The sequence below is a fragment of the Gasterosteus aculeatus genome, chromosome 5 (assembly GCF_964276395.1).
Source record: "Gasterosteus aculeatus chromosome 5, fGasAcu3.hap1.1, whole genome shotgun sequence".
Taxonomy (NCBI): domain Eukaryota; kingdom Metazoa; phylum Chordata; class Actinopteri; order Perciformes; family Gasterosteidae; genus Gasterosteus; species Gasterosteus aculeatus.
The window spans coordinates 16,856,913-16,878,539 of record NC_135692.1 but is presented as its reverse complement, the minus strand read 5'-3'; the positions used below and the strand labels follow the sequence as shown (position 1 = coordinate 16,878,539).

At 52.9% G+C, this 21,627-nt stretch overlaps 3 protein-coding genes across 9 annotated transcripts; all 3 read right to left on the bottom strand.

The window, feature by feature from the left end:
- Positions 1–823: 823 nt before the first annotated feature.
- On the bottom strand, positions 824–4,021 carry LOC120819645 (uncharacterized). The gene is made up of 2 exons (XM_040177266.2): positions 3,320–4,021; positions 824–2,497 (listed from the first exon to the last, which is right to left on the bottom strand). Exons 1-2 carry the CDS (start codon positions 3,606–3,608, stop codon positions 1,302–1,304), a joined length of 1,485 nt encoding a protein of 494 aa, XP_040033200.2. The 5' UTR covers positions 3,609–4,021; the 3' UTR covers positions 824–1,301.
- Position 4,022: 1 nt separating this feature from the next.
- st6galnac (ST6 (alpha-N-acetyl-neuraminyl-2,3-beta-galactosyl-1,3)-N-acetylgalactosaminide alpha-2,6-sialyltransferase) lies at positions 4,023–10,240 on the bottom strand. The gene is made up of 11 exons (XM_040177273.2): positions 9,991–10,240; positions 9,584–9,645; positions 9,082–9,394; positions 8,200–8,503; positions 7,298–7,463; positions 6,788–6,962; positions 6,425–6,557; positions 6,103–6,206; positions 5,768–5,851; positions 5,586–5,685; positions 4,023–5,344 (listed from the first exon to the last, which is right to left on the bottom strand). The coding sequence occupies exons 3-11, from the start codon at positions 9,231–9,233 to the stop codon at positions 5,174–5,176; spliced, it is 1,389 nt and encodes a 462-aa protein (XP_040033207.2). The 5' UTR covers positions 9,234–9,394; positions 9,584–9,645; positions 9,991–10,240; the 3' UTR covers positions 4,023–5,173.
- A 476-nt stretch (positions 10,241–10,716) lies between these two features.
- On the bottom strand, positions 10,717–21,597 carry cep131 (centrosomal protein 131). Of its 7 annotated transcripts, XM_040177219.2 has the most exons (29): positions 21,430–21,597; positions 20,677–20,865; positions 20,481–20,575; positions 19,094–19,205; positions 18,870–18,997; positions 18,463–18,567; positions 18,196–18,375; positions 17,995–18,112; positions 17,807–17,923; positions 17,342–17,516; positions 17,164–17,258; positions 16,737–17,094; positions 16,410–16,507; positions 16,147–16,326; positions 15,861–16,052; positions 15,645–15,782; positions 15,442–15,567; positions 15,248–15,364; positions 15,047–15,076; positions 14,648–14,750; positions 14,294–14,495; positions 13,992–14,099; positions 13,567–13,684; positions 13,397–13,471; positions 13,145–13,287; positions 12,753–12,930; positions 12,469–12,665; positions 12,333–12,393; positions 10,717–12,251 (listed from the first exon to the last, which is right to left on the bottom strand). In XM_040177219.2, the coding sequence occupies exons 2-29, from the start codon at positions 20,851–20,853 to the stop codon at positions 12,180–12,182; spliced, it is 3,798 nt and encodes a 1,265-aa protein (XP_040033153.2). In that variant the 5' UTR covers positions 20,854–20,865; positions 21,430–21,597; the 3' UTR covers positions 10,717–12,179. The 7 variants fall into 7 exon arrangements, 6 of the variants coding, with proteins under 6 accessions (XP_040033153.2, XP_040033154.2, XP_077958767.1 ...); XM_040177220.2 differs by lacking the exon at positions 15,047–15,076; XM_078102641.1 differs by lacking the exon at positions 17,807–17,923.
- Positions 21,598–21,627: the final 30 nt, after the last annotated feature.

Below are 21,627 nucleotides of genomic sequence, written 5' to 3'. Positions count from 1 at the left end.
TGTTTGAGCATTTACTGGGTTACTTTTATGCATGTTAAGTGGGACACAACTTAGAAGACTTTTACATTTTAGCAAACTATATGCAATCTGTTTTATATATTTGTGTGCAATCAAACGTTTTTCTTCCTGCTCATTTAGGGAGTTACCGTCTGATCCTGGTTGAGGAATGCAAGGTCAGAAAGAAAAGCAAAGAGACAACCAGGCAGACAGTTTCGATAAGGATGAGAGTTGGAGACACACACACACTATTCAGCACTCACGCTTTGTTCGTTATGTTTTCATTAATGTCAGGAGACACATTGTATGTGGTTGGATCTTTTACTGCTTCTCTGCGCAATTTTAGGGCCAATAGAACTATTTTATTTTATATCGTACAGAGCCCGGTCCCCCACTGACTGACTGACATCACACCAGTCACTCCCTTCACAAACACACTTTCTGTTCACTAGTGCAGTGGTCCCCAACCACCGGGCCGTGGACCGTTTGGTACCGGGCCGCACCACAGAAAGCTTATATTTTTTTTCTGAAAAATGTTTTATTTTGAAAATTGACCGGATTTTCTCCTCATTATGTGCGCTCGTCCCTCTGACAGATTCCCCACGCGTCACCAGGCGTTTTTCTTGTCCTTACCGTGCACGGCAGTTTCGCCGACCAGCGAACACAGAGCCCCCTCCTCCCCCGTCGGTCATTCCGCCTGCAACGACTACTACCCCCCCCCCCCCCCCCCCGTCAGACCTTCTCGACTGAAGTTCCTGAATTCCTCAGAAGTTATGCTTTATGAAACCAAGCCAACTGAAAGAAGAAGAAAGACTCTCAAACCAGATAAGATAAAATCAGTTTATTTTAAATAAAATTCATTTTTTTAATTGCACTTTAAAAATCTCCCCTTAGCATTTTGCACTTTGTTAAAGTGACCAGGTCTCTTTGTCTGGATACGTGTGGACGCCACACTACACACAAAAGGTAAAGGTTAAATAGAATGATTAATGATGATTAACAGTTTTTGTTTGGCTTCCTTCCTCCATATCAGAACTACAGTGCGTTCTCCTTGCTGGTATGACTAGCACCTGATATCAAACCTATTCAGAGAAGGAGACTTTAAGAAAGCAGCCAACTCAACGGCAGTACAGGAGGCTGTATAGCAGTGAGGCCTCATGCTCGATGGTCTATAATAATGGAATTTTTATTATATGTTCCCTTTAAATGAACACAGGAGAAAGAAAACAAGAATGATTAAAATGGCTATGGTTTTAACTAAAACACTGAAATCATGTATCTTGTTCGACTGAAAGGAACCAATTCTATCCTGTGTGGACTCTCTGATGTTTCTTCAAATTTCCCTGTTGTGTAAATCTTGACCCACAAACATCACAACTGAATGGTTTCTCTCCTGTGTGGATTCTCTGGTGACTCTTCAAGTTTCCCCTGTTTGAAAATCTAAACCCACAGACATCACAACTGAATGGTTTTTCTCCGGTGTGGATTCTCTGGTGTCTACTCAAATGTCCCTTTCGTCTAAATCTAGTACCGCAAACATCACAGCAGAATGGTTTCTCTCCTGTGTGGATCCTCTGGTGTTCCATCAAACCTGCCTTTTGTATAAATCGAGTCCCACAAAGATCACAACTAAATGGTCTGTCCCCTGTGTGGATTCTCTGGTGTCTCTTTAAATTTCCTTGTTCTCTAAATCTAGTCCCGCAAACATCACAACTGAATGGTTTCTCTCCTGTGTGGACCATCTGATGTTTCTTCAGATTTTTTTTTTCTGCAAATCTTTTACCACAAATATCACAACCATGTGGTTTCTCTCTTGTAAGGCCTCTTTGCCGTGACTCTTTCTGCTTTCCTCTCGAGCATTTCTTACTACCAAAACAAATTGAGGACATTTTTCCAAAATGACACATCATGTGTCTCCTAAGAAACCCCTTGTAGTAAAATCGATAACTACACCTAAAGTAGCTAAAGGGTATGTTCCCAATGTCACAACCCAGATGACACGCATGAGGTTCCTGATGCTTCAGGGCAGGTGCAGCAGACTCCGGTGCCCTTGTCTTCTTGTAAACATTGTCTCTGCCTAGACTTTCAGGTCCAGAATTTGACAATAGGTCTTGACAATTATCATTACTCACTTGAGACTCTGAGAATTCTAAAGCCTTTTCTTCATCGGTATTTGGATGTGAAGGACTATGTGGATTTACGTTTCTTGGTCCTGATCCGTAACGGTCCTCTCCATACTTCTCTGTTTTTATCTGCGTAGCTGATCTTCTGGCTGGAAGCTCCGTCTCTCTGTTGTCCTCTGTTTGGCTTTGATGAAGCTGTGAGGTTTGAGGTTCATCATCCTCACTCTTCACATCACTGGTAACATCAATTAATTGAAACTTGTTGACACTGGCCTTCTCCAGGCTGTTAAGCTGTTCTCCCTCTACACAGATCCAGACTTCGTCCTTTTCCTCCTTCAGGTCGAGGGGTTCTTCTTTAGTCTGCAGCTGCTGGACATCTACAAGGAGCATATTATGGACAACTGTCACTTAATACACAAATATCAGAGCCGGCTTTCGGAAGTGAGACAGGCAAGGAATTTATATAAATAAAGAATTGATCATGTATTATTTTAATTGCTCAATAATAAGTAACATGTAATTGAATGTGCTGTGTTTAAAAATGTCTGATCATATAAAATGTGATCTACAAATGAAATATGTGATAATGAACAAACATATTTTTAGGGGACATGGCCAGTCAATTTTTTTGTTTTCTGCGTACGCAGTTTTACTTCATCGGCCAATGACGTCACGACGTCACATGGCAACTTTCCCGGGAAATTAGTTGGCAACTGGTTCCTGTTCTGCATGTCACGTTAACGTGAGACACGTTACAACGTAACGTGACGTGACGTCACAAGTGGAACCGGAGTGACGGCTAAAATCCATCCCGACTAACGTCTCCTTCCTTAAAGCACAATGGCCGGAGGGGAAGCAGCGTCTCGTGAGCTGCTGAACCGCCACCAAGCGGCACGAAGAAGACGGCGCCGTGCGGGTCAGCGGCCCGACGCACGCTACGGGAAGCGAGGCGGACAACTCCTTCCGTTGCTTTGCGTTCACCGCAGATGGACGTAGAGGAGGAACGACACGCGCCAACGTGCGTGTTTCCATCTGCGCGTGCAGAGACCGGAAGAGATCTGAGGCGCTTAGCTTTCACCTTTAGCTAACAGCTGGCTAAGTTAGCTAGCGGATCCACAGCCGAACTAGACGGTTGCTAAGAAACGCGACTCGGCCCGTTAAATGAACACGAAGACTGGCGACAAAGAAGAAGCACAAACCTGATCGCTGTAATCGGACCGTGGGGCTGAAAACAGCATCCAGCAGCTTGTATCGTCGCTCGTTTTCTCTCAAACGATGAATTTCCTCCTCATAATCTGATATTAATCCGTCAATCAGAGCTGATGTCTCCTCGGCGTCGCCTCGCTGTCGCAGCAACAGTCTCAGCGCGTGTAGTTTAGACATGGAGACAAACACGGAGACAGAAGTCTCCTCCGCACTGAGGACGAACCTTCGTGTCCTCCAACCGGTTTCTGCAGCAACATCATCAACGGAGGAACAAACAGACATCTGGAGCTTTTCCTACTTTATCTTCTGGTGCACTGACCGGTTTCCACCACCAGGGGGCAGTAACTCATCGGGCCTGAAGGACAACGTCTCTCTTTTGAATCATAGTTCCTTTTATACGGAGAACAAAATGCAGACATGGTGTTGAGCTGTAGGCGCTTTGGCAGAGCAGCAGAGCCGGACTCTTGCGGTCCCTGAAGCAGCGGCCTTAAAGGGAAGCGAAGGAGGAACCTGACATCTATTTCACTTGAGAGAAGTTCAACTTCAGTTCCCTTAATAGATCTTCTCCATTTAAACACAGTGACTCAACGTCATTACTCACCAGGCGTAGTCGCTGTCAATGTGATGTGAACGGAGTTAAATACTGAGAACATTATGCAACCACACCAACGAACAAAAGACACACAAATCAGATCAAATTAAACCCGTTTATTTCATACAGATTTCAAAAATGTATTGAATTTTGATTTAATTGCTCTATAAAATCCTCTCCTTCCAATTTAGCACTTTGTTAAAAAAACTTTGTTAAAAAGTCTCCGTGTTGACTCCACATTACACACAAAAAGTAAATGTTAAATAGAAAAGTTCCCTGATTCACGGTTTGTTTGTCTTCCTTCGTCCATGTCAGACCTTCAGTCCTCATGAACAACATCGGATATCGACACCGAGTCCAGTTGGAGCTAAAACAATAAATGTGGAGGAGCTTTGTTCCGTCGGCGCCACGGCTCAGACAGGAGACCAGATTCCACCAGACGAGTCCTCAGAGACCTCCAAGAAAGACTTCTTATGGAGACGTCAGAAACATCAACCTACTGATTGACATTTAGTAAGAAGCCCAGTCGATCGGACACAGCGTTCTCATTGCCACACTTTGGCACCTCGAGGGCGGAAAGTACACTGGTGTGCTTAAAGAAACAAAGACATCAAGTCCCTTTAACTAAATCCACGTTCAGGTCCAGATGCTTTTCACACTCGTCCACTGCGGGACTCTGGCGTCTCCTCAGGGGAGGTGAAGTGTCACATGCGTCAGTTTATCTCCATTTTATTCACAATAAAAATGGATTCTGCTGAACTATGAACCTAAGAAGTTTGCTGAAGTAGAGGTTTGAAATGAAGCGGTGTTGAAATGTAAATGTTCTACAGAACCGTGTAAACTGTGTGTGAACCTTTGCTTTGATGTTAATACGAAGGAGCGAATCTTCCCTCGGTTCCTCTTTACCAGAACAAGCTTCCATCCCTCAGCTGTCTCCAAACGAAGGAGCAGAGGCTGATCTGTGAGGTGAAGCAGGATGGACGTGGTCACCACCTCAACAGTTAATGACTTCAGCTCGAAGCTTAAAGTGGACAACGAAATCAATCAGAATCTTGTCTGGTTTTGACAACTTCTGCTAAAAAAAAGGAAATAAAACAAAAAGTAAATCCTCTGAACGATCTGCTTGTCAATAAAAAGAAGAAATACTCCTCATTTCACTCATGAAAAGAAAACTTTTTCTTCCCGTTTTCGCTTTGATAAAAATGTGCCCCCCCATCTTTGGACGCCGGGACGCGATCCCCTGCTGGACCTGGATTCACCGGTGCCCGTAGAGCCGTATGAGGCCTTCCTGGTGCAGCTGCTGCCACAGAGACATCTCCATCCGCAGGTCGTGGTTGATGAAGAAGCCCACCGGGCGGTAGCTTTTGTCGTAGTAGTGGTCCGAGTACTTCCTGTAGTCCGGCGTCATGAAGCCGTACGCGCTCACCTGCGTGAATGAGACAAGCAAAAAGATGGTCGGGATTAAACCGGTTCTGTCTCGTCAGAGATCCGATCTCGACCTTCGTGTTTCAACAGCTCCCTTCGATCCCAACGCACAGGTGGGGAAAAGGTTCCACAGCGTCACACATTCTAACGCAGCAGCAGGCGACACGTGGTCACGAGCCGCCGGGTCGCACAGTGAACAGCGGAGCGACAGCGAGGAGCAGCACAGTGACGATGCGTTTCACCTGGTCGCAGCTGTGCAGCGCGGCCAGCAGCATCACGGCGCCCGTCGACGGCCGGTAAAGGGCCTTGTATTTGGTTTTCAGAGCGCTGGAACGAAGGAATCTGGGAGAGAAACGGTCAAAGACCACATTAAAACCTGAGATCGGCTTTGCTCCCGTCCCCGCCGTGCAGATCATCCCCTCACCTGTTCCTCAGGTAACGGATGAAGTCGGGGTGGTACATCTTCAGCTTCTCCGCTGACACGTCGGCTCCAAAGTACTTGGTGGGACTGTGGGATCAAATATAAAAGAAATTATGTGGAGTAAAAGACCTGAGACTTTTCCCCCTGTGGCACCACAGGAGGAGTCCGCAGGGTTCACCCTCTGGGGACCGCGAGCATCCGTCAGTCTGGACTAACGTGGCGACCCGACATCGACCTCCCGAGAGCAAAGACGCTCACATGTTTCTACGGGCTTTTTCTAGCTGAACATATGAAGAGGAACGACGAAGAGAATCATCATCATCATCATGGCGCCTTACTCTTCTGCCCGCTCACGTCCTCTCTCCACAGCGCGGTGCGTCGCCGCCGCCTTCATCAGCAGGAAGTCGCGGTCGTGGTCGGGCAGGAACACGTATCTGGTTTCCTGTTGAGCAGCAGCAGAGTGTGAGAAGTTCAGGTGGAACACGAGACTCGTCTGCTGTCGATTACATGCAGATCCACTGTGGAACATCTGCATAATTACAGCAGGACGACCAGATAACAGACGAGGTCACTGATGGAAAATGAATGTTTATAAACTGGCAGAAACACCCAAAGAAAAGTATTAAAGAAATGAAACGTGAAGGACACGTCGCTCCTCACCGTAGACTGAGGAGGTCCTCTGAAGCCGGCGTAGCTCCTCAAGGAGTTCATCAGCGTGTTGGTGGAGAAGGTGTAGTGGGTGGTCCGGGACCCCACGTCCCGCTCGAAGCCCTTAACGATGGCCCCGTTGGTCCTGAAGAGACGCAGGAGGCCACAAGCAGATGAACCAGCGTCCTGCTCTCCTGCCCCGTGAAGCACCCTGGGGTGCGTCCCGTTTGGATGCTGGCGCTCGCTTTATTTATTGTCGTGTGACAGAGTTCGTTTGTCGTAGACGTCGTTGACATGCGAGCGCGCGTGTGCAGAGCAGCGAACACAAAAACCTGCTTGGACACGAAAACGCGGAGCTGCCTGCTGGACGTGTACCTGAAGACGTAGTGGTGGCCGTCGATCTCCTCCCCCACCTTGGACTCCTTCAGGATGCCCCCGTTTCCCACCACGGCGCAGCGGCTGCACGCCGACGCGTTGCCACGGTGATTCCAGTCGTCCAGCAGCAGCCGGTTAGCAGAAGCGTTGAGGACGGACAGAGTTTCCGCCAACGCTGAGGACAAACGGACACATTCATCTGGACGAGATCTTCAGAAGAAAAAGGAGCTGACGCACCGATTGTTAGAGAGACAAATCAACCAAAGACCAAAAGACTCCCCAAGAAAAGCTGCAGATGTCTCCAGTGACGAGGACAATGTCCATCAAATGCTGCAATAGTTTGCTTGTATATTTAGAATGGAATCAAAGGGCCGATCAATGAACGCTTCATTCTCTGGGGTTTTATTACAATGTGAGTTCATGTTTGATGAATTTAACAAACTGTTTGTATTCTCCAGCTGATGACATCATAGCGCATTTAAAACAGGGAGGGAAACAAAGCAAACTGACTCTCGTAGTCGATGCCCCCCCAGCCGTGTGCTCCAGGGTAGCGGCTCAGGCGCTGGTGTTGTTCCCGGGTCACGTCTTCGGCCCACTGCAGGACCGGAATGTGCTCCAGAAAACGTCCCCCGAAGGCCGTCTTCTTGACCCGACTCCTGATGCCGTCTCTGCACTCCTGAGGACGGAGCAGGGGACACGTCGCCGCGTTGTTGTCAAACCGCACGCACAAACAACTTTCTCCACCACGGCCGCAAAAACATCCGTAACACGATGTCTCCGTGGTGGACACGGGGAGAGACGAGGAGACGCCGAACGGTTCCACAAACGCAAACACGGCAACATGTCACCAACTCGTCTCGTCAAACTGGCAACAAACCGGACTCCCCCAGATGTCTCACTCACTGGACCGTCTCCCAGAGGCTGAGGACTCATTCAGGGTGGGAGTTGGAGCCGAGGGACACGGGCTTGTTTTTTCTGGCAAACAAAGAGCCAGTGAGGCAGCGTGACGGCGCCTCCGTGTGACACAAATCACCAGGTGGGAATAACAATGATGAATATCTACATTTCCAGTAACTCCAGTGGCCTATTTGGCCTTTAATTGGAGGACAGGACAGATGATCTGTCTCAAAGGCTGATGGGAAGTTAGAGACGCCGGATCACACGTACGGCCGGTAACACATGGTTAAAAAGATGAACGTGTCCCACAAAGGTGAGTAAAGATATTTGACCGTCAGACCAGAAGTGATTTGATTGGTGGAAGGTGGTTTGGGGGGAGGGATTAAGATATAAAACATTTGTTGGATTTGTTGTCTTTACTGGTTTGGGTGGAACCACAGACTGAGGACACTTTGTGGGGACGTCGCTATGAAAACACAATGACAATCTGAGCGTTTTTCATTAACTGGATTCACCGTTTGCGGCGGGACGTCTTCACTCTTGTAAGTGTCTCCGATGAAGGGGGGGTCCGTGGGCCCGTCTCCCCCGACGAGCTGCTGGCGTTGCGGTGCCGGGGGGCCTTTGGTCCCGGCTCTGTCCCCCCCTTCAGACCTAGACCCGGCCTCTGAGACACCCGGGTCCCTGGCCTCTGCTGGTTGGTGCCGAGCGGCCGTGGGTGGCGCTGTGACCTCCGGGTGAGCGGCGGCGGTCGGGGGGGGGCGGGTACGCCGGTCTCCGCCGGTCTCTTTGCGGAGAGGCTCCTGGTGGGCCGATGAGCCGCTGTGGAGGTCAGAACATGCGGCTTTAAGCCCGGCAGGTGACCTTCTGAAGAACACAACAACAACACAAATGTTCTGCGGACGGAACCCGGATCGTCAACGACTCCTTTGGAACCAGGGAACCTTTTTGTGAAGGAGAAAGGATGCAGCTCCAGAAAACAACCCAGTACGTGGACCTTTGAGTTTGTTCAAAGGTGTTTTTGTCAAATATTTACTGGAGAGAGAATTATTATAGGTAACCATGGCGATGTTTGTAATCGTCCTGCTGTCACCGCGTTTATCACAGAGGCAATAAAGCAGTCGCAAAGGTAAACGGTCGACCTGCAGTTTGACGTAAAGTATAAAACAACCACACAACTGGTGGGGGAATAAGTGCTGGTTACAGTAAATAAACCATTCCACTCTCGTCCTAAACGGGTTGTAGGGGTATTTGTAATCTATTGCTCATTTAACCACAGTATTAGAACGCTTTAAATGGATTTAATCTGTAGGAATCTTGTTGGAATAATCCCACATTTGCCAAACTAGCGACTAAAAGTGAGCGCATGGACCTCTGAGGAGTCGACTGTTGGAACTCACCTCCGTCCCGGCGCCTTGATGAAGCCGGGGGCGTCTTTGAGGGGGGGCGTGGACCAGGACGGGGGCTTTTCCAGGTGGACGCACAGCACGTAGACGCACAGCAGGGAGCTGGCGGTCACCACAACAACCACCAGCCTCCTCTGGAGCGCCATTCCCACGTCAGGGAGCCGCGTCCCCCGACCCCCTCGCCGCCTGCCGGGACGTGAGGGGGAAGAGGAGGATGCTGGTCCGGCCTCTTTTTGGGGGATTTAATCAGCCTACGAGGATCTGGGCTCCACTCAGAGAGAGTTTTAGATGGAAGCTTGTCGCCTCTCTGCTCGCGATCATCGGACGCAGAGGAGGAAACGCCCGGCGGTGTGAGAGAGAGATAAACACCCCAGGAAACATTTCTGTTGCTCAGACATTCTATCTAACAGGAAGTGCGATTCGGCGCCCTGCTGCAGTACGACTGCTCTCTGAAGGAAGCGGAGGACGGCCTGCGAGGCCTCGGAGCACTTCTCACCTCTTTGTGGGGGCCGGCCTCCCGAACCGCCGTCGCACCTTCTGCTGAATTTGAGGAGAAATCTAAAGAGGAAAAGAAGAAACCGCAGCGCGTTAAAACACCCAAACGGGAACTCAGGCGCTGTTCTTGGATCCATGTGGGTCCCTCACATGGTAACGTGGTGAATCAGGACAATAAGAAGGGCACTGATGGCTGTTAGTGATGAATCCCCCCCACCGACCCACGTGAGCAGTCCTCCCCCCCCCGGGTATGGGCTAAAACGGGGGAATGGAAAGAATGTGTTGCAGCGACCTGGTGATAAACTATCTGATAAGAGACGAACACAGACGTCTACTTCCAACCAACGTCCACACACACACACACACACACACACACACACACACACACACACACACACACACACTCACCAGAGCCGTGTTCTCAGTCTGCCCCCCCCACCACGATCACCATGAAGACGTTTTCCTGTCTGCTGGGAGCTCTGCTGATCATCTGGGTGAGGAGCGGCGGCTCTGCAGCCTCAGCACTGAGGGGGCGGGACCTTTGTGAAATGAGCAACAGCTGCTGGCAATTGGAAACCCCCCCTCAACTCCACTGCATGAGGGGGGGGCGGCGAGAGAGGCCACTCCAAGTTACAATAAAGTGCAGGATCTCTGCTCTGCTCACAATGTGAGGAGAACGTGGATCCCTCCCTCTCTCTCCCTCCCTCCCTCCCTCCCAGTCAGGTGACAAGCAGCAACATGCAGTGAAACTGCTCGACACAGCTGGAAGCTTTTCTTAAGTCTCATTGGCTCCATGCAGCGCTTCATCCGCCAGGTCCTCACAGCCAAGTCCCCCGGAGCTGGTTCCCTCAGAGGAGACAAGGCTGAAAGGAGACGAGGCTGAAAGGAGACGAGGCTGAGAGGAGACGAGGCTGAAAGGAGACGAGGCTGAAAGGAGACGAGGCTGAGAGGAGACGAGGCTGAGAGGAGACGAGGCTGAGAGCAGGGACAGTTTTCCTTGCACACCTCTGGTTGCTTTGGCAGCTCGAGGGTGAAGCAGATAGAAAATAAAGAAGTAAAAAGTGGGTCATCTTTTATTCCAGATGTGTAGGCTGAAACATCCTTGAGGACATTTTAATAAAAGAGGCTTAAAGAAACTGTTCTAGGTTTTTATTGACATTTCAGGAATGAAACAACGCTTAAGAAATGTTGGCAATAAATCATAAATCATTTAGGGTCCGAAACAACAGCTGTTTGGGCTCTTAATTAGAATTCCAGAGGGCGTTGAGTGGATGGACTCTTTCTCTCTCCTCTCCTCCGTGAGAGAGCAAAGCATCATGGGAACAAGTAAACAACTGTCTCCTCTTCCCACGGACGAGGGACAAAGTCCTTTTGTTTCACTCGCTTGTTGTCTTCTCACAGCTTTTATCTCCAAGGACCAACAGAGCGGTGACGGGCGGAATGCTTCCTGTACCGAGTTACAACCGGATGATAAGCTGGTGTGTGAGTCCTCTAAAGGTCTCACACACACACACACACACACACACACACACACACACACATAGAATGCTCCCGTCTGCTGTTAAAGCTGCTGACTCCTCCTGCCCCCCCCACGAGGCTCACACGAACCCTTCAGGTTGCGGCTCGGACAACGTCCGCGTCAGAAAGACCTGACGACCATCTCCATGGTAACGGCGTTGTGCCAGCTGACAGTAAAACACTCAAAGCGATGCCCCGCCCGCCCCCCCCCCCCCCTCCCCGTGGACCAATCACAGGGCGAAACGCAGCGGAATAAACAGGCTGGTAAAACTGGAGCGAGTGACCTCCGTGAACTCATCCAAACGCCTTTAGTGTCGGGGGGAGGGGCTTCAAGGAGGTGCAGACTCACACAGGTAGAGTGTGTGTGTGTGTGTGTGTAACTAGTTGAGTGTGATGTGTTTTGTCACATGCTTTGTGCCCCCCCTCCCCCCTCCCTCCCCCCTTCCTTTCCTTTTCCTTACATTCTTCTGTCTCCGGCTGCAGACGTTTCTTTCCCTCTTTTTTTAGCCTCTCGCTCGCCCTGACTTTCCTCCTTGGGTTCACCCACAGTACTGACTTCTCACGGAGGGGGGGGTGGGGGGGGGGGGGGGGGGGCACGGCTCCTGTAATCGGCCCTCGCCTGGAGGGGGCCACAAATCACATGACTCCCCAGATGAAAGGAGGCACCAGGAGAACCACTTGGCAGATCACGGTCCTCCAGGCGGAGCAGCCCCCCCCTGTTCACACATCCTGCCCCTACTACAGGTATCAACACGCTGCTTTCAGAAACATCTGGAAACGTTCTGTGGCTCTATAGGGAACATGTTGGCATTCCTCTCTGGATGGGGGGTGAGGGGGGGGTCACAGTAGTCCCCAAGAAAGCAAAGAAGTTGCAGAATTTGTGAATTGCTCCCACACAACACGCTCCTTCATGCTCGGGGGGTCATTTCCCCAGTCAGTGTCTTTCAGTCTGAAGCTTCACAGGCTCAGTCTTGCATCCGAAGAAAACAGAGAACAAGAAATGGATGGAGCTCTGACGGGCGGCGGGGGGGGGTGGTGGTGGGCGGGGCTCCGGGCGGCTGAAGCCCTGCTGTCAGTCATCACTTCTCCAGCAGCTGCTTCCTCTGCTGCTCCCACAGGGCCTCCAGGTGATCCGCCCTCTTCAGCGCAGCCTATCAGAGGAGAGGAGCCGCGTTTAAACTCCAGCCGTCTCGGTTCTGGTCGCGCTGGCAGAACCACGGCGGCCGGCTCACCTCGTGCTGCTTCCGGAGATGATTGACAGTCTCCTCCTTCTTCAAGATGGCCGACTTCACGCTGGCACAAAGCACAGAGAAGAACGTCAATGACAACGTGACCGTGAGGACGCTTTTTGAAGCTGTTGAAACGCACCGTTGGTGGACATCTGCCAGTTCCTCCTCCTTCTCCCTGGTGACTCTCTCCACCTCCAGGCGCAGCCTCGCCCGGACCTCCGCCACCTCCGCCGCCATCCTGCGGTTCTCCTCCTCCGTTGTCACCAGCCGCTCGGCGAACTCCTGCCGTACGACCTCTGCCAGGCGCCGGCGCTCGTCCACCAGCTGGTCCCTGGTCTGCACAAACAGGGTCAAAAGGTCGCCCGGTGAGCGTCCCGCGCCGACCGGGGGGGGGGGGGCGCTCACCCGGGCGGCCTCACGTACCCGAGTGACGCCCTCCACCTCCGCCTCCTTCTGTCGCAGCGCGGCGCGCAGCGAGATCAGCTCCTCCTGCGCCTCCGCCTGCTGCCTCCTCAGCTGCTGCTGCTTCTCCACAGCCGTCCTCTCCGAGCGCTGCAGCTCCTGCAGCTCCGCCTCGTACGTCTCCCTGACGCGCTGCACCCTGAGAGCACACGGGAGCAGGAGACGGGAGGCGTCAACTCCCAGACACCTGCAGGGAGGCTGGTCCTCGGGTTGTGACGTCATCACGCTTCGTTTCTCCCGTTTAAAAACTATTTGTGATGTTGGGCTGAACCAACAAATTGAATTAAGAACAACAACAAAACCGGTTATAAAGTCCCCAAAACGCTCACACACACACACACACACACACACACCTGTTGTCGGCGGCCCTCTCACACTCCTCCTTGTCCTTGCTGGTCTCCTCCTCCAGCGTCCAGATGGCGATCTCGATCTCTTTGTCGCGTCCTCGTCGCAGCTCCTCTCTGAGCTCGCGCTCGCGGCTCAGCAGCCAGGCCTCCTACACACACACACACACGCACACACACACAAAGAGGACCACAAATCAAACTGACCACAGTGACTCTGAACCCGTTAAAACCAGTTGGCTGAACTGTGTCTTTACAAACCTCTTTCTTCTTGTAGTTTTCTTCCCACGTCTGCTTCTCGGCGTCCAAGCGTTCCTGCAGTGCCTTCATCTCCACCTGCTCACACAAGCACTCAGTCAGCGATTTGGCTGGTGGACGTTCACGGAGGTCCTGGCTGATGCTGCTGCTGCCGTCCCGTCTGCTCTCATCACCTGGTGCCTCCTCTCCTGCTCCTCCCTGGTCTTGTCCAGCTCTTCTCGGAGGGCCCTCCCGGCCAGCGAGCTGTTCTCCTCCAGCTGCCTCCGCAGGTCCTCCAGCTCGGCGCGCTGCCTGACGGAGGAGCACAGAGAAGAGCCTTCACCAGGAGAAGCACGAGGGTCCCTCAGCAGGCTGCACAACATGCGCTCTTCAGTGTCCTGCAGACGGGAGCAGGCCGCCCTCAGACACAAAGGTTATCGGGTTCCTCCATGCGAGTACACGGAGTGTGTTCCAGCGAGTGTGTATAATGCTTTAGGTTTACACGGTGTGTGTGTGTGTGTGTGTGTGTGTGTGAGTGCCTCAGTAGTTCTCCCTCATAAGGCAGAAAACGACTCTAGAGCCCCACAGCGTAAAAGGACATTTCGACCTTTGACCTCACCTGGCAGACAGCTGAGCCAGCCTCTCCTTCTCATCAGCCACCTCCTTGTAGAGCCGCCTCCTCTGCTGCTGCAACGACAGCTCCTCCTCCTGAAGCTGCTTCTCGTATCTGACACACACACGTAAACTGTGAGCAGTCATGTTTAGAAGCCCCTCACACTGACACAACGACGGCATTAACCAGCAGAACATGAGCGCGTGTTTGGTGGAGAAGCGTCCGCGGGACTCGAGGATCGAGATGATAAACTCTGCCGGCGTTCTCCGGCAGCCCGGGTCCATGACGGGGGCCGACGGTGTGCCCACCTCTGTTTGGCCAGCGCCCTCTCTCTCTGACTCTGCTCCTCCTTCTCCCCCTCCAGCCGCTGACGGAGCTCCTCACACTGGTGGACGTAGCGCTGGGCGGCCCGGTCGTCCGCCTGCAGCAGCTCCGCCTCGTGGAGCATCCGCAGCTTCTTCAGCTCCTGTTTGTGCTTGGAGATCAGCTTGTGGATCTCTGGCTCCAGACCTGGGGGGGTGTGGAGATTCACTTTTACATCATGCTGGATTGGCACGAGTCATGTGACTTGAGGCAGTTTTCTTCCAGAACTAAATACAATCGAGATAGAAGAAGATGTTTGGATCCAGGCGACTTGATAACGTTCATCTCTCGTTAAGCACCTTTCACAGTGATCTCTTTGATCTTCTTGGTTTTCTCGTCGATCCATTTCTCCCGGCGGATCTTCTCCGTGGCGCTCATCAGCTCTTTTAACTTCTTGATTTCCTGTGGGGGGGGGGGGGGGGGGGGTGAAGGGTGGAGGCGGCGTGGTGTCAGAGAAGCTGCTAGCTGCTCCTTTCACAAGGTGAGGACAACGTTGAGGCGTGTGCAGGTTCAGAGAGTTCAAACTGATTCCGGTAACACAATCAACCCAACGGCTTGAGACGTGAATGAGGAAGGACGGAGGACACTCACATGCAGACCGCGAGACAACAGTCCTGAGCGGCAGACAAATGAAAGGAAAAGGGAATGATGGAATGAGAGACACGATGGAGGACCATGTCAGAGGAGAAAGAAGTTACCTCGCACAGGGGACCCAGTATTTGCCAAACCTAGAAGCCAGTAAAACAATTTGATATACAGACGAACAAGGACAGAGAAGAAGAAGAAGAAGAGAAGAGACAGTTAAACAAAAGAAGCACTGCGAGGAGGTTACGCAACAACGTGAGATGCAAAGCAGCAAGAAAAGGATCGAGCTCTAAAGCTGCTGGGCGGCTTCTCACCATTTCATGCTGCTCCTGCATCTGGACGATCTTCTTGGTGTACTTCTGGTCCACCTGCTTCAGTTCTCCCACCACTCCTTCACAGCGCTCACTCAGCAGCTTTTTATCGTTGATCAGCTGGAGAAGGACAGGTGGAGATGTGGGTGTAGGTAGTGTCATAGAGGACACGGAGAAGATGGAGATAGCTCGGCTACCTGATCGATGAAGGTCAGGTGTCTCTGGATGGTGGCTTCATATTGTTCCCTCTGGAGCTGGAAGTTCCTGCTCAGCTCCTTTTCGGTCTCCTTCACGTGTCTGATGGTGAGCTCTCTCTGCTGGCCCTGAAGGACAGGAGAGGAGGTCAAGGTCCTGAGGTCTGCTGGTCCACATGCAGCGTTAACATGCACGTGGTCCCCACCAGGGCGCGCTGCAGCATGTTGACTGTGCGTTTCTTCTCCTCCAGCTCCAGCTGGATCCTCATCACGGAGCCCGAGACCTCGGCGGCGGTGGCAGACGCCTGCTCCACACCGACCAGCTCCTCCTCCGACAACACGGCCTGCCAACACGTTCGACCTGTGAGTCCTTCTTGGTTCTGCTCAGGCTGTCGAAGAAGCATCTGAGGAGAGACGCTGACCTCTCTGTGCGACCCCGAGGTCACCGAGCGCGGCCTCTCCTGTTCAGACTTCTCCATCTCGTCCAGGAAGCTCATGATGCTCTGCAGCTTGGCCTCGGAGAGCAGGGCGCCCCCGTCTGGCAGCGCGGGGTGGTGACTCAGCTGGCCGTGGCGCTCCAGGTTGTCCGTGGTCAAGGTGTTGGAGTCCGCGTCCTTAAGAGGAGACACAGTGGAGATGCAGGTTAAAGTCGTGGCGTCGATGATCAGCGCCACACGAACTGGAAATAGATACTTCAGGAAGCGTCACCTCATCGATCCAGGCGTATTTGTCTTTGCTGTAGCCCTTTGGCTGGGAAAGCCTCTGTGGCTCCTCCTCCAGCAGCTTCAGGGTGTCCAGCAGCTCGTTGAAGGTGCTTTTTGACGGAGCTCTACTGCACAGAGCTCCCTGCCGCTGGTCCTCCACGCTCACTGACCTCTGCAGGATCTCCTGCAGCACGGAGGCATCAGACGGGCTCACGGTGGGCGATTACTGCGCAGCGATTTGACTCAGTGAAGTGGGGCGGGTCCTACCTGGGAACACTGGGAATCTCTGCAATTGGACACATCTGGGGAAACCGCTCTGAAGCTGGAGAGCTCACCGAACTCAGCCGCGACATTCAGGTCGGAGTCTGTGGGGAGAAACGGGAGTCACACACTGACCATCAAATGCAGAGCCTGCAAACTCCTCCAATTGATCTAAAAGATTCCTCTCCGTTCTCCTGATATTGACATTCGTACTGTTAGTAAAGCCTTGATAAAATAAGCGAGTACGACAACAACTAAAGTGACACCATCACATGATCTACTCTCCCTGTTCTGTTCCATGCTGACCTGGGCTCTGTGCTCAGTGAGGCTCACCTGTGTTCTTAGCTTTCACGGCTGGGGGGGGCGTCGGGCTGTCGTCGCCCGGCGAGGCAGGACCTTTGTTGGTGACAGAGATCTTAGGCAGCTTCCTGCGTCCAACCACACCTGTTGGTCTCAGGCTCTCCAGCTGCCCCTCAGCAGCACGCTGGGGCTCTGCGGGCCGCTGCAGCTCCTGCGACAGCCAATCGGCTGCAGCCTCTCCGAGAGGATTCCTGTCACTCAGCGGCCGAACCTCAGGGGGGTTTGCCAGACGGGCTTTCTCTCTACGGATCCACTTCCTGCCGTTGTGCGGATGTTGCTGCGGCTGCTGCTGCACGAGGACAACGTCCCGCTCCGATCCATCCTCCTGGTCCTACACAGGGGAGGGGTTCAGTTTCAGGAGGGAGAGGTTTAGGAAGTGGAGGTCGGAGCTGGCATTCACCTGAGAGCACGGAGAGCCTCTTTGATTGGACGAAGCCGGGGAGACGGCCCTGAAGTTCAGCTCGATCAAGTCCGCCGTAACATTCGAATTGGACTCTGTGGAGAAACGTAATGATTCAATGTGCTCAAAGGGCGACGGCGAATGGAGTTAAAAAGAACCAGAGCGGCAGCGCACAGACCGGCGTTCTTGGCTTTCCCGGCGGGGGGGGACCTCGGGCTGCTGTGGCCCGGCGAGGATGGACCGCTGGTGGTGAGGGGGATCTTGGGCGGCCTCTGGCGTGCGACCACAGCAGTCGACCTCGGACTGTCCGGCTCCACCTCGGCAACCCGCCGAGCTCTTTTCTGCTGCAGCTCCTGTGACCCACCACCAGAGGGAGACACGGGACGGGTGTGAGCCACGGGGTCATAACAAAGACACCTGATTTAAATAGAGGCTCTAGTGTCTATTGAACAGCTGTGTGGAGTTTGAGCTCCAGAGGTTTGTGCCTTTTGTCCTCGTGGCAGAGACACGGAGACAGTGAGACACGTCGGAGAGGCGTCTCTGAGGGGCTGCAGCCCGGGACTGGATGCGCTGCTTTAGGATCAGAAGTCAGACTCTCTCTCTCTTTATGACCTGAACTGGAGGTAAAGTCAGAGGCGAGCACCTGGATGGCAGCCAGGCGCACAAGGCGAGCTTTGTCCTCCCGAATCTGTTTCCTGTCATCGCCCCTTTTCTGCTGTTGCTCGGGGCGACTGTCTTCTTCTCTTCTCTCCTCCCACTCCTGCAGGGGAGAGCGCGTGACAGCTCATACATTGTGAGTAGAACGAGAGAGACGAAGGTGAAGATGGATACCTTTCTTTTACTGGCGATGATGCATTTGAGCGCCGCCTGGTTGGCGTGCCGTCTCCTGGCGTGGCGCCTGTACCAGCGCTGGATGGTGACCGCTGCCTGGTTCACCTGCTGAATAAACCTTCAGGAGACACGGAGGACCTGCCGTGAGTCACGGAAGACAGTAGGGCCAACCTCTCAGTGGACACGTGCAGCAGCCCGGACCTCTCGGCCTGCTCCTCGGTGACCTCCCTCCTTCCAGACGGGGCGGGGCTTCCCCGACGCGCCGACGCCGGAGACTTGTTGTTGGAGGTGGAGGATGTGGAAGAGAAATTCTTCTGGGACTTTGTCAGGGAGCTGTTGTCTTGTGACACCTCGTCGTTCGCCGTGGCCTTCAGGATGTTGCTGGAGGACAAAGTACGATAAGAAATTCAGAAAAGTGTCATTCAAACCTCCACACCGGAGTGACGCGATGCTGGTTTCAGCTCGTACTTAAACGAGGGCCTCTGGTTGGAACTCTTGGGCGTGAGTGGTTTCTCGGAGTAGTTGTTGTGTAAGATGGTGGTGACGGAGTTCCCCACGGCTCCCTTGTTGCTCCTGGGGAGAACAAGAAGACACAGTGAGACTCGCCAGGAGCCACTGACACCTTTTTGCCTTCTGCCCGTCCAGGCTTCACAGTAACAGTAATCATATTACAAACTCCATTTTCATGAAAGAAAAATGTGTGTGGGTGGAATTTCTGAACGCAGTATCAGCTGCTACGATCAGCAGGTATGAAATGTGAGAAGCAGCTTTAAATCTCGAATGCAGCAGTGCGATTAGTCAGGCCGCGCTGCCTGCACTCAGTGTGTGTGTGTGTGTGTGTGTGTGTGTGTGTGTGTGTGTGTGTTGCCGCCCACCTGTTGTTGGCAGTGAAAGTGGCAGCCAGAGCGATGCCCAGCTCTCTTTGCTTGGGCCCGGGGGGAGAGTCCACGCTGCCGGTGCTGCGGGAGCCCGAGTGCAGGGAGGAAGCTCGGGGCTGATCGTCCTTAGAGACGGGACACACAAAAACGTCTGAAACTACGGAAATATTCAAACGGCCGCGGAATACGTTTTTAAATCCGGAAAAGAGGAGTGTGGCTACCAGGATGTTCCACGTGGTTCTGTCTGCTGAGGCTTTGCTGAGGCCGGCCAGTTTCTTGCGTCCATGCGAGCTGCTGTCGAACAGGGCGAGGTAATCCTCCCTCTGGTCCCGACTGGGAAACATACCACAGGTTGGCTTCATGTAGGGCAATACATGAGGCAATAAAACCCAAACATACCACTACAACAGAAAATATAGCTGTGAGCCAAATAGTTTTTAATTGGGGAAGTGAATGAAATGATCCTGCAACAAGAGCCTAGCGGCGTACAATACGCCATCAAACAGCGCAGAGGCCTCTGGTCACGGCTTTTAGTAATGACAGCTGCAGAAAGGGGGTTCATCCACGTCTCTTCTCCTCCCCCGAGTGCAGGAATTCAGTATGCGGCAGCTGAGCGTCTGCTGGGGGGGGGGGCTCCGCTGTAAATGCATGTGTTGATCCTGACGGCCTGTCATCCATCCTTCAAATAGCCGCTCACACCATGCGGCACAGATGCAGGCCGACCTCTTGTCTGGCCTCCCGCGGTACGTGTGCTGCAGCCTGAACCCGTGTGGCACAAGTATATAAATGAGCGTGCACGTCTCCGCAGGGGGGGGGTGAAGCCAGCTGGCCCAATGAAAAGCAATCTGACAACACAATCGAGGCAGCGCATTCCTCTACTTTCTGCTCTACCAGGGAGCGGTGCACGGGGGGGGGGGGGGGGGCAGCAGTGGCATTTAGAATGTCTTTAAATTTAAAGTCCCTCTGCTTTGCATCCTCAGAGGCAGAGATGGGGGGGGAGTGGGGGGGGTGGCGACAGCTGGCAGACAATACCAGAGCGTGCACACACACACACACACACACACACACACACTTCTCCTTTCACTGGCTCCTGGTGGAGTGAGGGGGGGAAACCTGACCCCGGGGTCCAGTCCCTCCCCCCCTCTAACCTGGGACAAAGCACGTCCCTGCACCCCGCGACCATAGCAACAGCCGCCCAGCTCCCCTCCACTCTTTCTCTTGTCGGAGCTGGCGCGCCACAATTGCCATTGTCCGGGCGGCTGAAGCTTTCGGGGCGGCCAGCTGTTGCTGAGAGAGAGGCGCTCTGGTTTAAAGACGGCCTGACACACCTTATCTGAAAAGCACACATTCTTCTCTGTCGTTTCCAAAAACACGTCCTTGATATTTGTGACGCATGTGTCACTGTAAAGGTCATCTGAAGATCCAACTTATGACGTAAGAGCCAGACCGAGGTTCTGCCGGAGGCTTTGCAGAATACAACCGGCACATACTGTGCAGCTTAGTGGGTCAGTGTCAGTGATAAGGAGTGAGGGGAGTGCTCTGCATACGGATGCGTTACGAGCATCGCCAGTTCCAGGCTTATTGCGCCCGCAGGGCCCGTGTTTGTACCTTAGACTGACGTTGGTCTGCTGATTAACCTGCGTGGTGCTGTTGCACCGCCTGAGGTTCTTGATGGACCGGGAGCTGCTGAGGCTGGCATCACCCTGTGGGTTTAAAAAGGTTTGATGAACTGTGTTCACAACAAACAGAAAGCTCTTCCCGGCATCGTGACTGGATCTGAGCAGGCAAACGATCATCTGCTCACCAGGGTGTTGCGTTTCGCTCTGCTGTCTCCAGCCACGGACACCGACACGGAGCGGGAGAAGCTTTTCCCAGGCGATGCACTGCTGGGTCTCCTGGACAGGGAGCCGGACAGGCTGAGGTCCAGGGCATCTCCTGTCACGGCTGCCGGGTTGGATGCAGGGCTTCGTGCTGCGTGCATCCTCTGAACCGCCTGAAACGAGACGGGAGCAGCGTCACGGGAGGAAGTTGTCGTGTTGCTGTTTGGTCTCCCTGGGCGACCAACAACAAACCCCGTGAGTGTCTCTGACCGCGCGCCGCGTTAGCTGTGATGCTAACGCAGCCTCCTGTGGGTGTTAGCACCGTTAGCATGGAAGCTAACGGGACCCTGTCCCCATCTCGGGACAGGGCGCCTCGGGATGAGATACCGCTGCGTGTGAAACCAGTCTGTGGTCGTTAGTTAGCAGTCGGTTAAGTAACGTTACTAGCGAGCTAACCGAGTGGTTAACTTGTACTAACTAACGTTATAACGTTATATGTTCTACTAACGGTCCATCCCAAGTTATTGACTGTGAGATTATTCACAGCCGACGCAGCGTCATTACAACACGATGACGTTCATTTGGCCAAGATTGTTAAATCACAGCTCGGTTTTCAACGTTAACGTTACACACTTAACAACGTTGTTTGTCCGAAATTTGTCACGTTATAAAACGTTTACAGTGGACGTCAGTAAACTTCACAACAATGTCGGTGGCCGCTGTTAGACGTTCCTTACTTCAGAAGCCGGGTGGCGGCATCGCTGAGACGCTCCTGCAGACTTTCACGGGTTTAATTCCCAACAAAATCCCCCTTAATGTGCAGTGAAAGTACCGCGTTGACTCAGTGGACAAGTGCGGGGAACCAAATAACGCGTAACATCATCTCTGTGGCAACGACGCTCACAGCGGCCGCCCCTTGGAGTCTGTGATTGGTG

Excerpts from the sequence above, each read along its gene's own strand:
- LOC120819645 (XM_040177266.2), bottom strand. The coding sequence starts at position 3,608 with ATGTCTGTTTGTTCCTCCGTTGATGATGTTGCTGCAGAAACCGGTTGG. Across the intron at positions 2,498-3,319 it reads GGTCCGATTACAGCGATCAG|ATGTCCAGCAGCTGCAGACT; the intron begins GTTTGTGCTTCT and ends TGCTCCTTGTAG.
- cep131 (XM_078102639.1), bottom strand. The coding sequence starts at position 20,853 with ATGCACGCAGCACGAAGCCCTGCATCCAACCCGGCAGCCGTGACAGGA. Across the intron at positions 18,568-18,869 it reads ACTTTCACTGCCAACAACAG|GAGCAACAAGGGAGCCGTGG; the intron begins GTGGGCGGCAAC and ends TGTTCTCCCCAG. Across the intron at positions 16,508-16,736 it reads CGTGAAAGCTAAGAACACAG|ACTCCGACCTGAATGTCGCG; the intron begins GTGAGCCTCACT and ends TTCTCCCCACAG.
- st6galnac (XM_040177273.2), bottom strand. The coding sequence starts at position 9,233 with ATGGCGCTCCAGAGGAGGCTGGTGGTTGTTGTGGTGACCGCCAGCTCC. Across the intron at positions 6,963-7,297 it reads GGGGGGCATCGACTACGAGA|CGTTGGCGGAAACTCTGTCC; the intron begins GTCAGTTTGCTT and ends GTTTGTCCTCAG. Across the intron at positions 6,207-6,424 it reads GAGGACCTCCTCAGTCTACG|GAAACCAGATACGTGTTCCT; the intron begins GTGAGGAGCGAC and ends GCTGCTCAACAG.